The 21,449-nt window shown below is 43.7% G+C and overlaps 2 protein-coding genes across 4 annotated transcripts in view; both read right to left on the reverse strand.

The window, feature by feature from the left end:
• LOC116834960 (beta-microseminoprotein-like) overlaps nucleotides 1-7,234 on the reverse strand; it is a 55,449-nt gene extending 48,215 nt beyond the window's left edge. For 2 of the 3 annotated variants that reach the window (XM_032797408.1, XM_032797404.1), the window contains exon 1: nucleotides 6,730-7,234. The gene's annotated coding sequence lies outside the window, so the exon portion shown is untranslated. The remainder of the gene's footprint in view (nucleotides 1-6,729) is intronic. The other variant, XM_032797407.1, reaches the window with a different exon arrangement.
• A 2,288-nt stretch (nucleotides 7,235-9,522) lies between these two features.
• Nucleotides 9,523-20,905, reverse strand: LOC116834962 (beta-microseminoprotein-like). The gene is made up of 4 exons (XM_032797411.2): nucleotides 20,790-20,905; nucleotides 18,434-18,524; nucleotides 13,364-13,469; nucleotides 9,523-9,857 (listed from the first exon to the last, which is right to left on the reverse strand). Exons 1-4 carry the CDS (start codon nucleotides 20,790-20,792, stop codon nucleotides 9,728-9,730), a joined length of 330 nt encoding a protein of 109 aa, XP_032653302.1. The 5' UTR covers nucleotides 20,793-20,905; the 3' UTR covers nucleotides 9,523-9,727.
• Between the last annotated feature and the right edge of the window lie 544 nt (nucleotides 20,906-21,449).

Here is a 21,449-nt window from a genome sequence, read left to right on the forward strand (position 1 = left end):
TCTTAATTGGCTCCAGGTGCCTTGATTAACCTGGAGCAACTGCCATTTGGTTACCAGGGTACTAGGGATTTGTTTAGCCTGGGGCTAACATGCCTGTTTCTCAGTACTTTACTGTAGCCATCTGGCCTTGCCCCATCACAATCTAGATTGCTTCCCTTCCAGGTCTGTGGGTGTTGCAACTATCAGGAATGCCAAGCTCGGAATGGGTGACAGGGGATGGATCACTCCATCATTGCCCTGTTCTGTTCAGTCTCTCTGAAGCACCTGGCACTGGCCACTGTCGGAAGACAAGATTCTGGACTAGATGAACCATTGGTCTGACCCAGTATAGTCATTCTTATGTAAATTCCTGCACACCACTGATCATGTGCTTTCATCAGGAAGGTGGCTAATTACAATAGTCGCTTACATCTCATATTTCACTTGGGTGCTGTGAGGGTTAATAGGCCCTTTATAAGTAGGAGCCATTATTTTTATAACTAGATACCCACTGAAATGAATGTGAGGTGTGCTTTTAAAAAACAACTGCATTTGAAATGTATATTTACATATATGCATCTGTGTGATTAGATGTTTAAAACATTTCATTTGATGCACTATGTCTGAGAAGTCCTGCTTGTGCCAGATGTCTGTCTGTTATCAAGAGTGTTCCCAAGGGATGCCTAAAGAAATGACCTTTGAAAATATGGCTTGCACATTGGGCAGCTTCACCTACAAACATAGGACTCCTCCTGGTTCCCTGAAGAAATGAGCAAATTTTTTCATGCAAATAGGTTTTTTTTTTTGTTGTTTGGGTTTTTTTGAGGGGGGAGGGATATTTTGCTGAAATATGCAGATTCAGATCAACCAAAGCTATTTGTAAATTCCAGTCAAATTTGGCAAATAGTTTCAGCTTAAAAAAAAAAGATCAGGGGAAGAAAAATTGGAAATGTCAAAATCTTCTGTTTCAGAAAGATCTTTTCATTTTGGGATTTGCCTAAATTTAATTTAGAAGACTGCTAAACCCAAAAAAGAAGTGAAATGAAAAAGAAAAAAACTTCATTTCAGAAATGTTTTGTTCAATCCCGAACAAATGTCTTTTTTTTGATTTGACGCCAAACTGAAAAAATCAGTTATTTGCCCAGCCCTGATTCCATAATTCAAAGATGGCTGGAATAGCAGAAATTAAATTTGGGCTCAGACCAAGCAAAGAATATTTCACTCCACTCCCAAAAGGAAAAGTATTTTAAAGAACTCTGGCAACTAAAAAAAAGTATGTATGGAGGAGAGGAGGGAAATGGAGGTGCATTCTCTACCTCAGCTATTTCTACCATGAACTGCCATTACTATATAGTGTAAATTAGAGCATTATGGATAAGGTATCCATAAGGTATCAAAATCTAATGTTTTGAAGCAAGAGACTATTTAAATCAGGGTGTTTCGAATCTGATTCTTGATCCAAATTTTTCAGTTGGTGCTATCTTTGAACCAAAATTCCAGAGGTAAATACCTCATGAAGTTTGGAGGGTTATAAATCTGGGTCTGGTTACAAAGTTCATTGTTTAAAAACCCTTTTAACTTGTTTCTTCATTGATCTCTTCTGGCCTTGGAATCTTTTTGATCATCTAGTCTGACCTCTGTAAAATACAGAACTTCATAGAACTTCCCCCAAATGATTCCTAGAGCAGATCTTTTAGAAAAACATCCCATCTTGATTTAAACATAGTCAATAATAAAGACTCCACTATGACCCTTGGTAAACTGTTGGCTAATGGCTAATTAGCCTCACCCTTAAAAATTTGCCTTATTTCCAGTCTGAATTTGTCTAGCTTCATCTTCCAGAGATTGGATTGTGTCATACCTTTTTCTGCTGCACTGAAGAGCCCATTAATAAATATTACAGATTGTAATCGAGTCATCCCTTAGCCTTCTCTTTGAGTCTATCACTACAAAGCATGTTTTCTAATTCTTTAATCATTTTCATGGCTCTTCTCTTAGCCCTCTCAAATTTATTAATTTCTTTCTTAAATTGTGGGCACCAGAACTGGACACACAATTCCAGCAGCAGTTGCACCAGTGCCAAATACAGAGGTAAAATAATCTCCCTCCTCTTACTTGAGATTCCCCTTTCGATGCATCCCGGGATCACATTAACTCTTTTTCCCACAGCACTGGGAGCTCATGTTCAGCTGATTATCAGTTATGACCCCCAAATCTTTTAGTGTTTAGTTTGGGGTTAAAGATCTGTAGATCATCTACCAGGATAGCAGTGAAAATGTCTCTTGAGACAGCTGTGTTTTCAGGGTATTATCTGGGGTTTTCCAAAGAAATCCAACATGTGGTTTTGAGTCCTGCAAAAAAAAAATTCTGTGTATTTAATTTGTACTCACAAGCTGCAGCACTCTATTGTTTGCTTGCTACAGGTACAGTGGAAGCAATCCTTGGTCTTCCATCTCATATTAAATTTATGAAAGACTCCATCCCTATCAATGCAGCCTATAAGCACATAAGCAATGTTGAGTTAAATGCCCTAAACCTCTGACTGCCAAAAGCCAGGAGTGGAAGCCGGGGGTGGAACACTCCAGAATTGTCCTGTTCTGTACACCCTTACTGAAACTTTTGTATGGGACACTGTCAGAAACTGGGCAAGATGGACCATGGTCTGACCCAGTGTGTCAGCTGTTATGCTTTAAGGATCTGGGCCTTAGCCTCTCAGTGCCTCAGTTCCCCACTGTAAAGAATAGCGCCACCCTACCTCACATGGGTGTTGTGACGCTAAATTCATCAATGACCATGTGGGACTCATAATTTTTATCGCTGCAAAAAGATCTGTTCAGAGCCAGAGTTTAGTGTCTTATAAACCCCACCATATGGTTCTGCTTCTCAAAAATCACCCACAGGATTTTCTTTCCTTTTGCCTTTGGATCAATCATTTCTGCATAGCATTGTGCATCACATAATATGGTGGAGAGGACAAAAGCCAGGAGGAAACTCAAGAAGTACTTCTATGAAACATGGAGAAGACTGATCATGGTAACGAAAGGGTTAATAGCTAAACTAGTTGACTTGCATCAAAATAATCAAGAAAAATCTTGTTACTCATGAATAAATTCAAATGGGAAATCTGTTCCCCAGCATGCCAAATACCCAGTCATGAAGTCAGCTGCCTTTTCCACAGTAATCATGTTGAATGCTGTGCACCACTGGAAACAATCTAGAGTGTGGACAGATTGGATATTAAAGGCATGGTGCTAGAGGATCAAGCACTTAGTATGACAGATTTCTCTAGTGTAAACAAGACCAAAAAGGTGTCCTTAGTTCTGGAGTTAAAAGGCAACATTTCACATGCACAACCACCTCAGGTGCCTAGGCTAGCAGTGAGTAAAGGGCCATATGCTATTGTTTCTTTGACCTTCCATACCAAGTTCTCTCCAACCCGAATGCAAGTACAAGTCATTCATACAGTGCAGTAGGGTGGAGAGTTCGCAGACTGATTTATTATTCTAGAATTAGGTGCTTAATCCATCTTTTGAAGAACACTCACGTGGCGCTGGCTTTCAAAATGTCACTGACATGGACGTAAAGAGGAACACAGCAATTTGGCACATTGGTAGGCCTTAGAAGGTTCTAATGTGTCTAGCAAGACAAGGTGAGGGAGGTAATATCTTTTATTAGACCAGCTTCTGTTGGTGAGAGAGACAAGCTTTTGAGCTATACAGAACTCTTCCTCAGGTCTGGGAAAGGTACTCAAAGTGTCCCAGCTAAATATAAGCTTGAACAGATAGTTTAGCGCAAGTAGTTGGCACGTAGTCTAAGAAACCATTCAAGGTAAAGCGGCCTGTTAATACACTTGTAGTCATAGGATAAAAAGGGTGATTAGTGGGTTACAAGTTGTTGTATTAAACCATAAATCCAGTGTCTTTATTAAGCCCGTGATTTTTAGTGTCTAGCAAAGTTATGAATTAAAGCACCTGGGTTCATCTTTTGTTGTGCAGGTTTCCTTTGAGGATGAAGACTGATTGGTCAGATATAGAGTGATCGCTTTGTGAAAAGTTCTGACTGCTACCCACCTCCCCGAATGAAATGGCAATGTAAGAAATAGTTACAGAGCAAAAGGAGAGACATTCAAACTGAAAACAGGGTGGAGATAATTATAAATTCAGAGCAAAATCAGGCACCTGAGGGAAAAGAATTTCATGTAAAAATGATTTGAAATTGCAATAAATTATCATTTCTTCCTTGTCTGGGTTTCCTCTGCTGTTCGTGTAAATACAGGAATTGTATTCTGCTTTTATTTAATAACCTATTTATTAAAAAAAAAATCACTTAAAATAGTGACACGTCTTTTTCTTAGCATAGTAATCTGAAATGTCAAAAGGTAAGAGCTACCTCTGCATGAACAATCCATGAATTATATTTGAAAAGACCTCTCTAAGCTACAGTTAGAGTTTCTCGCCTTATTGCTAGTGCTAATTTGCTGAACAAGAAATATTACAGGTGACATTAGCAATCTGTGGTTCCCAGAGTCTGCAGAGCCTAGCTTGGCATGTTTTAATACTAGGTTACAGAATAGGTGATCATTCACGGGAACTTTAATAACTTCCTAGGTTAGACAGAACTCTGCTGACATAGCATTGGAGATAGCGATGCTGTAGCTAAAATTGATATGGTCCTTCCATTCTAAGGCATCTCTTTTTATCTGTTCATAGCTCTTCAAAGTATTTTTGAACCAGCCAATATCCAGCTAAACCAAGGTTTGCTCTTGTTCCCTTATTCCATTACCATCTTCACCACCACAGCTGTTAGTAGCTGGTCTGCCCATCAGGTTTGAAACACTTAGATTTGTTGTGCAGAGGCCTGAGCTTTAGGTTGTCCAAGGTAACAAAAATCCAACTCAGCCTTTACATCAAACTATTCATAAAAGTTGTCAAAAGCTGAAATAGACCGGGACAACCTGAATTATTTAGGTTAAAGAACTGTGCTAAGGGAGCTTTAAGGGTCTGGGTAAAGTTATGGGTTGGGCATGTGTCATAAACAGATAGTAGGAGTTAATAGAACAGAAGTACTTTATATCTCTTTTGATTGTAAAGGGTTAACAAGTTCAGTAAGCCTGGCTGTCACCTGATCAGAGAACCAATCAGGGGATAGGATACTTTCAAATCTGGAGGGAGGGAAGTTTTTGTGTGTGTGTTAGTTTTGATTGTCTGTTCTCTCTGGGTTCTGAGAGCAACCATGATGTGCAGCCAGGTTTCTCTCCAGGCAACAATACGGCTCTTATCAGTTGCAGAAACAGTGAGTCTAGGTAGATTAAGGCGAGTCTAGGCTTATCTTTGTTCTTATTTCAATGTGCTTGTGGCATGGAAAGGAGTTCAATTGTGTATTTTTGCTGAAAGGATTTTAATTGTATCTGTGTTATACTTAGGGCTGGGGAGGTATTCCCCAGTGTCTATAACTTGGAAAAAAAGAACTCCTGGTTTAACCTATTCCAACTTAATTTAAAAGATAACTTTTACTGTTTTTTCTCTACTCGTTATAAAAACTTTTAACAATTAAGAGTTCTTGTTAAGACCTGATTATCTTTTTTTATTTCTGGTGTGGACCCCAGGGGACGGGGTCTGGAGTTCACCAGGAACGGTGGGGGAGAAGGCAGGGAAGGGGAGAGGAGTGCTAAATTTTCTCTCTGTTTAGAATTACTGCTCTCTTAGGAAGAGCCGGGGGGGGGGGGAGAGAGGAGGAGGGGGAAGGTGCAGTTTCCTCTTCGTGTTTAAAGCATTCAAGAGTTTGAATCACAGTGGATCTTTCCCAGGGTAACCCAGGGGAGGGAAGCCTGGTGAGAGGCAACGGTGGGGGAAGGGTTTACTTCCTGTGTTAGAATCCAGAGAGTCTGGTGTTGGGGTGTTCCCCAGGCAAGTTTTTGGGGGACCAGAGTGTACCAGGCACTGGAATTCCTGGTTGGTGGCAGCGCTACAAGTACTAAGCTGGTAATTGAGCTTAAAGGAATTCATGCTGGTACCCCATCTTTTGGACGCTAAGGTTCAGAGTGGAGAATTGTATCATGACAGCATGACGATGAGCTAAAAGATTTTAGAAACCAGAAGAAATGTGTATCCTTGAACTCACCAAAATGTGTTTCGATTGGCTAATGTTGCTGGAATGAGAGAGCCACCCGTTCTTGAATACTGTTGATCTGGGGCTCACGAAATCAGAGCATTGGGGTGGATGAACTGATCCATTAGAACTCTTTACATCAATCCATAGAGAGTGGTTCTAAATTTCTCTAGAATCAGAGACTTTTATAGCGTTGGCTTCTCCCAGCAGTAAAAACTCACTTGGCAAAACACTCACTAAGTTGTATACACGCACAGTGCTAGAGAGAACCTAGCAACTCTCTTTTAATTTCATAGTCATGGTATAATTAAATTAACATGCATAGACTCTTATTCTCCTTAGACTCCTCTCAGTATTTGGTGAGAAATATACAAGTTGCACAAGAAGTTCTGTAGCAGCTGGTAAGCTTTCGTTAAGAAAATCTAAATCTATATTTTTAAAAGAGCAATGTGTACCTCCTATTTTTACCAGTGGAAAAATGTGTATTGACTTACCATTTCTACAAAGTGTGTCCCTCCTGTGTATGTATCCAGCCTGTAGGATGCAGCTTTTGGCTGCAGTGAATTTTTATATAGTGCAGAGGCAAATGTGTTACAAAGTCAAACCTTGAGCAAACAGACCACATGGAAGCAGTTCAGTTACCTATTAATACAGACTGACCTCACATATATAGGTGCTACTAAGATTTGGACAATTAATAACTGTGTAGCAGTCCCAGCTCTGTGCTCTGTGGTGATTGCTCATCATGCCAGGAAATGAATCCTCCTCTCCTGTATGCAGAAGCAGAACAGGCTGTTCCTGCCTCCGTCTCTGCCCGACCTCTGCTTCTTATCTCTTCCTACATATAAGCTGGGTCATTCTTAATTATTGCACACAGCATCAGTCCTACTGAGGTGGAGTTGCTGCCAGGTGGGTTTCAGACCACCCAAAGTTCTCAGCAGCAAGTATGGCAGCCTTCAAGGGAAATGGGGGGTGGCAAACCATTTCCCTTCTCTCCTCCTTGACCGCGGGCAGAACAACTGCTCGTCTCACAGTGAGGGCACTATCACCCAAGGATTCAGTGCTGCTGCCAGTCACACCCTATTCCCCTGCCTGCAGCTAGCTTGGGACCATAAAATCCAATTAAGTCCTCCTGGGGCTGCATGGTTCTGTCCACATATCTGAAACTAAATGATTTCTTGTTCCTTACCAGAGCTATTTTGTGTAACTGTCCTGTCATCTAGCTGATGATCTCACATTACCAAGCCTCATCTGGCCAGATAATGCAAGCCTAATATTAACTATCAGGATACCTCTTGGGATTGCCTCTTCTCACTCTGTAGGGCAGGCTGTGTTTGATGCTTTTCACTCTGTGGTGTGCAAATCATTTTCCAGGTAACATTCTGGTGTGATTCCAGTCTCTAGTGCGCAGCACATTTTTCACGCACCTTTTCCTAAATGGAGAGTCCCGTTGCTAAGAAAGTTAGATCACTTTTTTTCACAAGGCAAGCAGGCCCATTCTATCAGAACACTAATACAAATGTGGGACTGGAGGGGACCTCAAGAGATCATCTACTCCATCCCCACTCCCTATGCTGAGACAGGACCAAGTATACCAGACCACCCCAGATGGATGGCTAACCTGTTCTTAAAAACCTCCAGTGATGGAGATGCCACAATCTCCCCAGGGAACCTGTTCCAGTGCTTAACTAGCCTTAGAAAGGTTTTCCTAATATCTATCCTGAATCTCCCTTGCTGCTAACTAAGCCAATTACTTCTTGTCCTACCTTCAGTGGACATGAACACTTGAGCTGTCCTCTTTATAACAACTTTTTATATATTTGAAGACTGTTGTCAGGTCCCTCCTTGGCTTTCTTTTCTTTAGATTAAGCACCCCCAGTTCTTTTCTCATAGGTCATGTTTCCTACACCCGTTTATCATTTTTGTTGCTCTTCTCTGGATCTCTCCAATTTATCCACATCTTTTCTAAAACCTCAGTACTCCAGCTGAGGTCTCAACAATGCCAAGTAAAGCAGGACAGTTACCTCCCGTGTCCTCTGTCCTCTTAATACACCCCAGAATGAGATTAGCCTTTTTTTGCAACAGCATCACACTGACTGATGTTCAATTTGTCATCTACTATAACACCTAGATCCTTTTCTGAAGTTCTACTGCCTGGCCGTGTATTCCCCATTTTTTAGTTGTGTATGATGTGACCTTACCTGCCAATAAACCATTGAACTTTTAACTGCAGGGGGGCAGACCGGCTCTGAGAGCAGGGTTCAGGAGAACATCACCAACATCTACTTGCAGCTGTGCATGCCTCCCTCCAGCTCCTGGGATGATGTCTAAGTTAGGTGTACAGTTAGGATAATGGTTTGGCATCTTGCTGCTGTGGTAGTGCATGACTTTTTCATTTAGAACCTACTAGCCCAGGTACTTTTGTCACTAGTACTTAGGGACAGATCTGACATGTCAGTACACTTTCCAAGTCACTTTACCCATCCACTTGGGGACTTTCCTAAGCCCAGAAGGACCATGTCCCACCACTTGGGACAGGGACATAGACGCATAGACTTTAAGGTCAGAAGGGACCATTATGATCTTCTAGTCTGACCTCCTGCTGCCTACACCATGCATGGATGGATTTTCTGGAACCCCACAGAGTGCTTTGCCTGGGGCTGCTGAAGGTGTCATGAGCACATTCTGCTGGCCAGAGTCACCCAGGCATCTAGACACTGCTGGAGGCCCTGGGGGCTGGGAACATGTATCTGTTGCCTCTGTCCCTCACTGTTTCCAGATTGGAGCCATGATGCAAACTCAGTTGTTGTACCAGCCGAGAAATGGAGGCTGCCCTCCTGGCATGCCAAGGATCAGTATGATCTCTTGGTGTGCAGCACTCTGCCTGCATTGAACAGTTTCCTGGCACAAAGCACAACCACCAGACGTACTGATCCTCACAGATGGGCACGCTTCTCTGCTGCCGCCTCATCCTGCACCTGCGCATATCTGTTGCAGCACTGTAGAACTGAGCTGCAGTGCCTAGGCCCCTGGATGCATGACTTTCTTTTATTGGACACTTACCCAGATGAATGTGAGGCCAGGTGTGGGAGGCTTCCATCAGCGTTGTGCTGTGTTGCGGATATTGTAAAGGGCTGCTGCTACTTACAGACCATTCACTGAGTCTGATCCAAAGAGTGCTATAGCATTGGACAACACCAGCCCATGCGTTCAAGGAGGGTTTGGGAAGGATAAACGTATCCATCAAATATCCCCTGATCACTCGTGAACCTGCAGCAGCTTGAGTTCCCTGCTGGAAAGAAAGCAAATTCTCTTTCAGAGTCCTTTATAGCATGCATGCTTCCTCTGCATGTGTCCAGCGGTTCCAGCAACAGTGATGGCAAGGGAAAAGATTAAGAAGATTCTCTAACAAATCTTTGATGCTGTATCAGTTTATTTTAATCAAATGATCATCAGAAAAGAAGTTACAAGACCTGTGCTCATAGCTCGATTATGCTACCGCAGATAGTAACGGAAATACCCTAGAATCAAATACAGTGCTGGTATTCTCACACACTGAATTGCTTAAGGATGCTTAAAAACAACTGTGATCCAAAAGGATTTGCCCAGATGCCAATCTTGATTCTGAATGGGTTGTTTGTTAGCCCACAAAACCATGGACCTCGCAGAGCTTAGAGGGGTCAGCCTTCTCCACCACTTTGTAGCTACAGGTCTCCTCGTAGAATATACTTTCACATTTCTCTTTGTCGTAGTCAACAGGGGTGGCAATGCTGTCAGTGGGAAAGACAAAGCAAACACAAGTGTGTGAGATATGTCAGGATACCACAGAGAGACAGAAAATGTGGGGTCTGACTCTTGAATTGGTTACTCTGGGTTTATGCCAGCGTCAATTCACTGAAGTTAGGGAACACTTACCCTGGAGTAGTGGAGTGAAGAATTGGGCCCTTAATACCTGTTGTGTACCTATGTGCAGGCCAAGAGCTTTATCTATTGGTAAGTCAGAGTTATTAGAATCATCACTGTACTATGTGTCCTAGCCTAATGCTATTTCACTTGCTTAGTGGAACTCAAATGGAGCTGCTCTATGTTCTACCTGACATTTGTCTTTTTATCGTCTCTCGGGCACATCAAGAGCAAAAATCCATTTTATTTTATGACCCCTGTGTACGAGTGTCATGTCTGGGCGAACCCACCCAATGTTAGGGTCTGACATTTGGAGCTTCCTGTGGAGGTTTGTGGGCAGTCATCATTGCTATGAACACTGCCAAATTTCTGTGCCCCACTGAACAGGGGAAGGGAGCTAGTTACATGTATATACTGTACTTCACTGGGACTATGTGAGGGTTAATCAGCAATTTAAAAATAAATCATAATAGGTGGTTATTATTATTAGAGGTAGAACTGCAATTTTATGTGCCAGCACACTGAAATGAATTTAAGAGGGGCTTTTAGAAATGCCCTGTGTGGAAATGTATATTGGGTCTGATTAGACGTTTCAAATGGTTCATTTAGTGCAGTGTATTTTCTTGTTCCAAATTCTCATATATGTTGTTAAGAGTGTCCCCAAGGTGTATTGAAACAGGTCACCTGCAAAAATACTTCTCATTAAAACATTTGCAGCTTCTCCGACAGGAGATTCTCCTACAGACAAGCATCTCTAGGGGACCTTCATACATTAGCTCCCAGTGAGACATGGACTACTGAAACTTTTTACTTTGAAAGGGTTACTGACCTAGAGGATGGGGGAAAGCAATAGATGTGATGTACCTTCATTTTAGTGAGGCTTTTGACAGAGTCCCATGTGATTCTCAAAAGCAAACTAGGGAAATGTAGCCTAGATGAAATTACTGTAAGTTGGGTGCACAACTGGTTGAAACACCATACTCAAAGAGTAGTTATCAATAGTTTGCTGTCAAATGGGGAGGGCATGTCTACTGCAGTCCCACAGGGGTCAGTCCTGGGTCCAGTACTGTTCAGTATTTTCATTAATGACTTGGATAATGGAGTGGAGAGTACGCTTATAAAACTTGCAGATGACACCAACCTGGGAGTGGCTGCAAGCACTTTGAAGGACAGTTTTGGAATTCAAAAAGACTTTGACAAATTAGAGAATCGGTCTGAAATCAACAACAGGAAATTCAATAAAGAAAAATGCAAAGTACTACACTTGAGAAGGAAAAATTCAATGCACAGCTACAAAATGGGGAATAACTGGGTAGGTGGTAGTAAGGCTGAAAAAGATCTGGGGGTTACAGTAGATCACAAATTGAATATGAGCCACCAATGTGATGGAAAAAAGGCTAATATTCTGGCCTGTATTAAGAAGAGTGTTATATGTAAGTCATCAAAGATAACTGTCCCTCTGTAGTCAGCACCGGAGACGCCTCACCAGGAGTATTGTGTCCAGTTCTTGGTGCCACATTTTACAAAAGATATAAGCAAATTGGAGAGAGTTCAGAAGAGAGCAACAAAAAATGATGAAAGGTTTAGGAAACCTGATCTATGAGGAAAGGATAAAAAAAACTGAGCATGTCTAGACTTGAGAAAAGAAGGCTGGGGGAGAGGGTGACCTGATAGTCTTCAGATACGTTAAAGGCTGTTATAAAGAGGACACTGATCAATTGTTTTCCATGTCCACTGAATGTAGGACAAGAAGTAATGGGCTTAATCTGCAGAAAGGGAGCTTTAGGTTAGATACTAAGAAAAGCTTTCTAACTATATGGATAGTTAAGCTCTGGAATAGGCTTCCAAAGGAAGTTGTGGAAACCCTATCATTGGAAGCTCTTAAGAACAGGTTGGACAAACACATGCTAGGGATGATCTAGGTTTACTTGGTCCTGCCTCATCATCAAATCCAGCCCTCTTTGCTATCTCAAGTTCCCTTCTAGCCCTGCATAGAGGTTTTTAAGGCCTGGCTTGACAAAGCCCTGGCTGGGATGATTTAGTTGGGGTTGGTCCTGCTTTGAGCATAGGGTTGGACTAGATGACCTCCTGAGGTCTCTTCCAACCCTAGTCTTCTATGATTCTATGCCCATAACTCAAAAAGTTCTGGATCAAATTAGCTCAGATTAAATTTTACCTTTGGGCTGAGACCAAGCAAAGAATGTTACATGCGCGTGTACACACACAAGGAACATATTTCAAATGTGGGCAGTTAAAAATGGGTGGTGTGGAGTTAGAATGGCAGTGCCTTCTCTATCTCAGCTTCAACTACTGTGAACTCTACCATAGGATGTAAATTACTGTATGATGAGTAAGTTAGGGTGGTCTAGTAGTTGGAGCAGGGGACTGTTCATGTTCAGAGTGTTTGAAATCACAATCGATGCACATTTTACATGTGGGTCCATCTTGAACTCAAATCTGAGATCTGAATCCCCCTTAAATTTGGGGGAGAGAAGGAGGTATAAATCTTACTCTCAGTCCAAATTGTTGTGGCTTAAACCCACATTTCATTTATTTATTCTTTAGTATAATGACTTGTTGAGTCGATGTAACCGCAATAATTTCTCTCAGGAGAGCTGTGCCTTTGGAGTATTTGAATTGAGTGTATAAAACCCATCCTACCATAGCCACTAAGGAGTTAACAGGTAGGCTAGCTACCTCCTCCGCTGAAGCTAATTGCTGGGACATTGACAGCTGGAATAAGAAGGCAGCAGATAAAACAAGGGGTGGCTGCTATAAAAGCTGGGAACTCTGGAGAGGAGACTTCTCAGCAAGCAGACTGGCAAGATGCTGCAGCAAGAGTTGGACTTCCAGAGTGAGACAGAGAGGGGTCTGGAGGGTGTAATCCTGTGGACAGGTGGAGCAGGTAGGAAGTAGCCCAGGGCAACAGCAAGGGAAGCAGTAAGGGATTGTAAGGAGCAGGTCCTAGCTGCTTAAACACAGAGTTCCTGGGCAGGAACCCTAGAAACAGGGCTGGGCCTAAGTTCCCTCAAAATGGAGATAGTAAAGCCTCCCAGACGAAGAGAGTGTAGGGCTGGGGCTGATAACCTTATACAGGGACACTGGACTGTCAGCCGGTGGGACTCTTTATTACCCTGGAAGGGATGTGAGCTGGCTGGCGTGGTGAGGTGAGGCGGACTGTTGCAGGGCCAAACAGCTGTCTGGTGGGGGAAACCTGAGGCAGAGTTGCTGCAAAGGCACACAGGGCCATGAGGTGATGGACTGGCTGTGACGTCATCTACGACAGCTTTGCATTTTCCCCTCTCCCAGAGGAATCTGAGCGTGTGGCCTGAACCCTGCAGGAAAAATTACTGTGCATTTATTTTATACTCACAGGCTGCAGCACTGCATCGTTTCCTTGCCACAGCTACAGCTCTGGCAATCCTTCGTTTTCCATTTGGAGTTGAATTCATGTAGCACTCCGTTCTCATCAGTGCAGCCTGAAAGGACATAACCAACTTGCTGGTACATGCCAGTCGTACAATTAACTTAAAATTGTTTATCAGATCTGGGTTTGAGCTTAGTATATTTAATATGAGGCTGGAGTGTAATTTCTTTGTTCTAAGTCTTATAAACTCTAAGCCTGCTAAGACCCATTCCCTGTCCAAAGGATGTAACAATCTAAACAAGAAGAGAAGACCAATGTAAGACCCTGGACAATTCAGGGAACAGAGAGGATTGCAGTTGAGGAGGGATTGCTTGGAAAGCTAATTCTCCTTTCAGATCCCACTGCATCAAATTATTGGCACACATTTTTAAGGCCTGATCTAAAGCCCATTGAAGTCAATGGACAAACTCCTATTGACTTCAATGGCCTTTGGTTCAATCCCTAGTACATTTCAAATTCTTGTGACTAAGGCCCTGGCTTGGGACTCAGGAAACAAGAGTTCAATTTCCAGCTCTTCCAGAGATTCCTTGTGTGACTCAAGGTAGGTCAAATAATCTCTCTCTGCCTCTGTTCCTTATTTGGAAAATGGGAATTACGTCATCACCAGGGAGAGAGTGTTTCATTTTTGGGTCAGTTTCCTTACCTTACAGGGGAGTTGTGAAGATAAATAGTGTTTGCAAAGCACTGAAATACTCGAATAATAGGAGCCAGCTAGTAGAAATTTTTCTAACAGCTCCATCAATGTGTTTTTTGGATGGAAAAAAAAAAAACTCAAAAAAATCAACTTTCCATGGGAAAAATTTCAACTTTGCCAAAAAAAACCCACTGATTTTATTCCTCACCAAGCTGGGCAAAGCCAAATAGAAATGTTTTAGTTTTCCAAACCAAAAAGTTTTGTTAATGTCAAACTGACCCAAATCTGTGTCAGCCTTGGGCTTCTGCAGTGCCCCATGGGAGTTGTAGTTTGGATGTTCCTTTGAGCCAGGTGCCCCAGCTGGAGTACATCTCCCATGCTGTACCATTGTGTTCCCATTGGTTGAACTGCTGCAGTGGCTCATGGCCATGATCATCGTGGGAGAGGTAATCCATCTGTGGAGACTGGACTACAGATAGAGGTTTGAGGCTCAGCAGCATCTCAGGAGGACACAGACTAAGGCTGAACTGAAGTGTTTTGATGTTTCTGAATCATTATCAACCAAATTTGTAATCTCAAACCTGAGTTTATCTGGTAAGACCTATTTTCCAAAAAAACAATGTTGAGCGGCATTAATTATATTTCTGTCCTCTAATTCTTTTTTGATGGAATCTCACATCAGCTTTGTTGATTTCCCTAGCACTTATGTCAGGGTAACTCTGCCTATAATTAAAAGGATCATCTCACTTGCACTTTATGCATATTAGCACAGCACTTACACTCTTCCAGTCCGCTGGAATTTCCCCAGTATTCCAAGATTTATTAAAAATGGCTCAGATCTCCTCAGCCAACTCTCCTACAGCTCTTGGGTGCCTGTTATCTGGGCCTGCTGATCTTAAAACTTTTATCCATAGCAGATGCTGTTTAACAATCTACCTTAGTTGTTGCTGTTTATCATTTGTATTATCATGGTGCTTACGCCATTGTGCTAGGTGCTGTACAAACGCAGAACAAAAAGTCTGCCTGTGCCCCAAAGAGCTTACAATCTAAGACAAGAGACGGCGGATACAGACAGCAGTATAAGGAAACAATGAGACAATATTGGTCAGCATGATAGGCAGTGGCCTCAGCACACCAGCACCCTAACCCAGTGTCAAGTTTTATCTAAGCATCATGGGAAAGGAGAGTTATGAGGAGGGGATTTGCAGGTGGATAATGAGGTAGCATTGTGGATGGTTTCAGGGAGCTCCTCCAAAGTGTGTGGGGCAGCATGGGAGTAAGCACAATTTTGCTTGTTTGCAAATTTAACTAGTAAGCAATAGAAGTTGACATAATGGACCAGTTGGAGGTGGGAGTTGACATATTAATAAATAATGAGAGATGAGAGGTAGGGCGGAACAAATCATGAATGACCTTGAAAGTAGTTCTTCCTCCTAGTAATACACTATCCTGCTTCTTTCCCAATACAGAACAGAAATATGTATTTAACACCTTCTTTGTATCATTATCAGCAACTTTACCATTTCATCTATTAATGAACCTGCACAATTGTTAGGATTTCTTTTGTTTCAGATATACTTTTAAAACAAAAAAAAAAAGCCCTCCTTGCTGCCAATGGCCCTGCCAGCCGTGGGTGCTTCCCTGATATGTTTAGCTTTCCATATCAACTTTCTACAATACTTCCAATTTATATTGATTGCTAACTACTTCCCCTTTTTTTCCAATTAGTTATACGCATGTTTCTAATTGCTGCCTTCAGTTCTCCTTTTGACCAGGATTGGCTTTCTAATTAAAGTTATCACTTTTCACAGTTATGAAAGTGTGGCTTATAGGCCATCCAATAAACCCTTCTTAAAACAATTCCTAATTGTTCAAATTTTTCCTCAGAATCGATTTTGTTCATAATTTTCCTCAGCCCTAGGAAATTAGCCTTAGTTCTCGTCGCTGTGTATCTCCCCCACACACATACACACAGGGCCGGCACTTCCATTAGGTGACCCTAGGCGGTCGCTGAGGGTGCCAGGATTCAGGGGGCGACATTTTGTGTGCTCCCAGCAAGGCGTACAGGAGCTTCCGGTTCCGCTCCCGTCGCGCCGCCGAAGAAGGACCTTCTGCCAACGTGCCATGGAAAACAGTAGCAGGCAATTGAGCAGCTCAATGACTGCTGCTGTCGCCTGTGGCATTTCGGAGGAGGGTCCTCCTTCGGCGGTGTGATGGGATCGGAACTGGAAACTCCTGCGTGCCCCGTGGGGAGCGCACAAAATGCCACCCCCGAATTCTGCCTAGGGCACCAGAAACCCTGGCACTGCTCCTGAACACACAGACACACCCCATACAAAAACCCCTTGGGAACTATCCAACCACTGTTCTGGAAGCTCTCTCCCCATCACTTTGCAATGCACCATGAATTGTCTTCTCCTTTTATGGGTCTAAATGTGTTCCTTCTTGACCCAGATAACATAAAATAGAAGGATAAATGCCAATTAAAATGGGCTCTGATTGCATTCAATCAGATAAATGAACTCTAAGCTTATTTACCAAATCAGATCCATTGGGGGCCACGTTTTCAAAGGTCCCGTTAGGATGTCCATTGACACCTTTATCCATGTATTTTCCTGCTACCTTAGAATGATACCTACTTTCAGTAAGCCCATGGACCTGCACAGGCAAGCTGAAAATTATGCCTGACGAGCATGTTCAAGGCATGGCCATATGCACAGCAGAGACTTTTTAAAAGGGGGCTTCAGAATGCGGTGCTGTCTGCTGTCTCTGTATGTGTTCAGGTGCACTGCTCAACCTGGTCCTGGTAGTAATGAGAGCAGCCAGCTTGCAATGTGGCAGGTCTTGGCACTGCTGGAATGCACCCCTACACAGGCTGGACACAGTGCATTTTAGAACAGTGTTCACCACCAGTACACTGGGCAAGAGGTTTGTGCATTCTACAGCCTCGCTGATTCTGTGATGCAGGGCCACCCAGAGGTCTCAGGAGGCCTGGGGTCTTTGGTGGTGTGGGGCCCCCGCTTTGGCGGTAATTCGGCAGAGGGGGCTCCTTCCACTCCGGGACCCACCGCCGAAGTGCCCTGAAGACCCGCGGCGGGGACCCCCCGCCACCGAATTACCTCAGAAGACCCGGCACTTCAGCGGCAGGTCCTGCTTCAGTGGTAATTCGGCGGTGGGGGGTCCTTCCGCCTCAGGCAGAAGGACCCCCTGCCACCGAAGACCCGGAGCAGAAGAAACTCCAGGGACCCGGACCCCACAAAAGTTTTCCGGGACCCCCGGAGCGAGTGAAGGACCTCGCTCCAGCGGCCCTGAAAAACTCTAGTGGGGGCCCCTGTGGGGCCCGGGGTCTGGGGCAAATTGCCCCACTTGCTCCCCCCTCTGGGCAGCCGTGCCGTGATATCCCCAGTGCTCCTGCATCTCTCATCTTCTCTTGCCTCTTCTCCCTTACCCACCAGGGTGCAAACACTATTTGAGCTGATGCTTGTTCTTGGGTGTTCCCCAAGAAATCTGCTAGCCTTCATCTCCCACATCCCCCACCCACCAAAGTCCTTGTGTCAGAGACTGCCTCTTTTGAACTGCAGTGGAAGCCCTCCATTGGCTGTTGGGCCCTGAACCTTCTTGGTGCCATGACTGGCTTGTGTTTGGGTAAATTACTGTAATCTCATCTCATCCAGTTCTGAAAATAAGAGCTAAACAACTCCCAGGAGCCAGTCCCCCACAATCTTTGCCCACTTGTGCCTTTTATGAACACATGTCGAGCTGTTCCTTTGAAAATCTCTGTACAAACACCACTTGTGCCCCAAAATCCATATGTGTAAGGGCTCTTTTGGTGGTGTAAACTTTCAGAAAACTATCCTGGAATGTGTAGTATCATTAACATTTCCCCTAACACTTCCCCAGTCCCCCTTTCTCTCATGGCCTCACTTTACCACCTTCTCCAACAGTAAATCTGTATTCATGACTCACCAGCCCCTCCCCCCCCCCACGTCCCTCTCCATCTTCCCTGGTTTCTTGTCCCTGGTTAGGTTTCAACAGATAGGTGCTAAATTTGGCAAACAACTCTGTTCTCAGTGATGCACATGGAGAAGGCCAGATTCCACACTGAGATCTGCCGAGGTAGTGCAAAGGGGCCAGAAATGGGCTGCATATAGCCAACAGGGAATTGCCCTGGAATAGGGGAACTTTTTGCTGGCTTGCACCAGCCTCCTCCCTCCCCAGGGGCCTGTGACACCTCTCCACCAGTGGCTACGCTAGAGGATTAGAGCAGCATCTCAGCTGCTCTGAGCTTTATTGGGGCAGTGGCCAATGAGCTCTCAGGATCCGTGATGTTCCCTCGGAAGAGCTTAGGCACAGACAAGAGTCCAGCCAGCAGAATTTCTTACCTTGTCCATCAGATTCAGTTATTTTCTGCCAGCATTGTGCATCACATAATGTCACTGAGATGACAATGATAAGGAGGCCCAACATCTGCATCTGTAAATGACAGATGAAGATTCGTAGCTAAAAAATTGCTTATTGGCACAGAAATAATCAGGACAAATTTCCTTATTGATTAATAAATTCACAGAGGGAAGCTACTCCTCAGCAAAGTACTTCAGCATGTGCTTAATTTTAATTTAGTTTAATTAACCTGTTTAAGCCTATGGTTACTTGCTCTTCTGGATCACAGCCTTAGAATCAGGTGGAGGCTTTTTCTACAGGGGTAGAAATCCCTGGGAGCAATTGTGGGTATGAACCTTATCTTCATATAATTAGTCCATTTATTATAGTGACATCCCATTCTGCCCAGTTGGAGAATTTAACTCCACGCACACTATTTCTTTGTTTAATTATGCCTGACCTTTCCTGACACCCACACCATGACATCAACTTTCTGTGCTCTTCATTTCCACCTCTTAATATCCCAGCAGTTGGCAACTCTTCAGACTTCCCCATGGGATAGCACTTGACGATCTAATAAAAAGTATCAGCCTGTACTGTTGCACTGTAGGAATTATTTATACCACATTAGGGTCAGAGAGCGCTCATTGCAGCCGGTCAAAGGAATAATAGCACACTGACACCTTGCCTAAAGGGTGTGTTCTTGCCATTTCTTTGCAGCCTGCCTATGCTGAGAGCATCATAGTCTGATGCCTGAATGCCTTTCAGTTTAGTCCCAGGACTAGATATAACTTTTGGCCTGTCTATATTAAAGAAATTTAGCCCATTAGTCTTTGTTTGGCCCAGTCCCTGTATCAGCATTTTGCTTCCTTTACAATCACAGTGAATCACGCCACCCTTGTACAAAAGCCGCCTGATTCTAAGCCTCTTTGCATCACTGAAGGTGGTGCAAAGGGGCCAGAAACTGGCTGTATACGAGCAGCAGAGAATTCCCTTGGCAACAGGCAAACTTTCTGCTGGGGAAAAGATGCTGCAGCCAATTCCTGCAGGAGCTTCCTCCCAACCCCAGTATAGGGCAAATATCAGGATGCTCACACCTGTACTCCACTAGCATGGATCTGACACCAGTGTCATAACTTGAGCAGCCCCTCAGTTGCTCTGAGCTTTGAGACTGATCCAAATCAGGGAGCCATAACTGGTTTCCTAGTGCTCCCTCTCCAGAGCCTGGACACAGAGAAGAATCCGACCCTGAGGCAGGATCTCTTATCCTGTGTGTCTGCATGAATTTAGAATGGCAATATCTATTGTTTTTCCCTCTTGTGTCTTTAATCATGAAGGCTGAATTTGATGGCCATTTTAGGCTGAACTCCTCTTGGTTCCATTTTAGAAGCGGAAGGCTGGAGGGCTGAGTCACTCCTCGTCACCTGAGTGAATTTAGTGCTGGTCAAACAAGGAATACATGTCCTCTGCTGAAATTGCAGAGAGTGACAATCAATGGTGCTTGTAGTGCAGACATTCTTCCACTAGGAGCTGCATTGAGACTAGACCTGGCCTAATAATTCACTGCAAACAATATTCTGCACAAAGGCGGGCGTTTTCCCCCACACAAACAGGTTTTGTTTTTTTTTAATTATTCCAGTAAAGACTCCCAGTTCAGTTCACACAGGCAGCAAACAGCCTTCAGATGGTATTAGCCATTTGTGATTCCCAGCTGCCCTGGGAGGGAGCGAAATCAGCGACCTGGAGAATACTTCACCTGAGTCTTCACCACGTCTTTATGTGGAGCTGAACAAATGTACGTCTCTGATGTGATGTGTCAGCTGCTGAGTTAGAGCCCAATGGTAACCGTTGTAAGTGAGCCTTATTTTAATATGTCTAGTCTGCTAGGCGTGTTTCGGGGAATCCTCAGCTGAATCACTGTAACTGCAGGCTGTGTCAACTAAAATTCTCACTGGAAGTCTGTGAGCGTATAGAAGCATGTCAAGGCTGCAGAGTTTGGCTCTTTGCTTTCATTTATAATATGAACTAATCTCCCAGGAGCCTGCCTTTTAGATCCCTTTACATGAGAGAGGAGAGAGGGAGTCTAAATATCCCTACAATCAGACTGACTTTTACAGTGGTGGCAAAAAAGAACCCTGAACACTGAGTCTCTCTCTCACAGCATGTCAGTTTTCTTTTAAATTCATTGCCATTTTATAATTGATTTAAACTTGAAATCCCCTCAGATAAGGAAATACACAAGTCAGACAAGAAGTTCTGTAGCAACTGGGATTTTTCCCTAAGAAAATCCAAAATCTGTACTTTAAAATTGCGATGTGTCCCTCCTGTTCTTACAGGAGGAAAGATGTGTTGACTCACCATTCTTCCAGAGTGTGTTTCTTCCAAAGCACACTTCCAGCCTGAGTAACGCCTTCGTTTGCAGTGAATTGTCGTATAGCACGGAGAGTCTAGAGACAGGTGTCTTACAAAGCCAAGCCCTGTGCACACAAACCACACGAAAGCAGCTCAGTTGCCTATTATGCAAAGACCTCACATATATAGGCATCACTAAGATTTGGCCAATGTTTAACAAGAAGGTTTGGTTCAGAGTAGCACCAGTGGACTGGTCCTGCCCCTTCTCGGTGGCTGCAGAGCACAGATGTAGTGGAATTGGTGCAGATGGCAACAATATCTAGGGATTCCTCTTGACAATACAAAACAGAACTAGCTTGTGCCTCCACCCAGCAATCTGGGAAAACTAAACCCACCCCTGGGCACCTCTAATACACAGGTTCAGGGCTCGCATCCCACTGGCGAGCACTGAACCTGTGTATAACTAAAGAAAACGTTTAATACAGTGGAAAGGGAATCCAGCATTAATGTGAGTAAACACCCCACCCATGACTCAACAACGTGTAACCATAAGCAAACACCCACCCTACAGTACGTTGGGCAGTGTCCTTTGCCTCAGTTTCCCACCTTGGACTGTGAAAATCCCTTCAACACACCACACCCCTTTTCCTGCGCTGCTCCCCACCC

The sequence above is a fragment of the Chelonoidis abingdonii genome, chromosome 16, assembly GCF_003597395.2.
Source record: "Chelonoidis abingdonii isolate Lonesome George chromosome 16, CheloAbing_2.0, whole genome shotgun sequence".
In the NCBI taxonomy this organism is placed as follows: domain Eukaryota; kingdom Metazoa; phylum Chordata; order Testudines; family Testudinidae; genus Chelonoidis; species Chelonoidis abingdonii.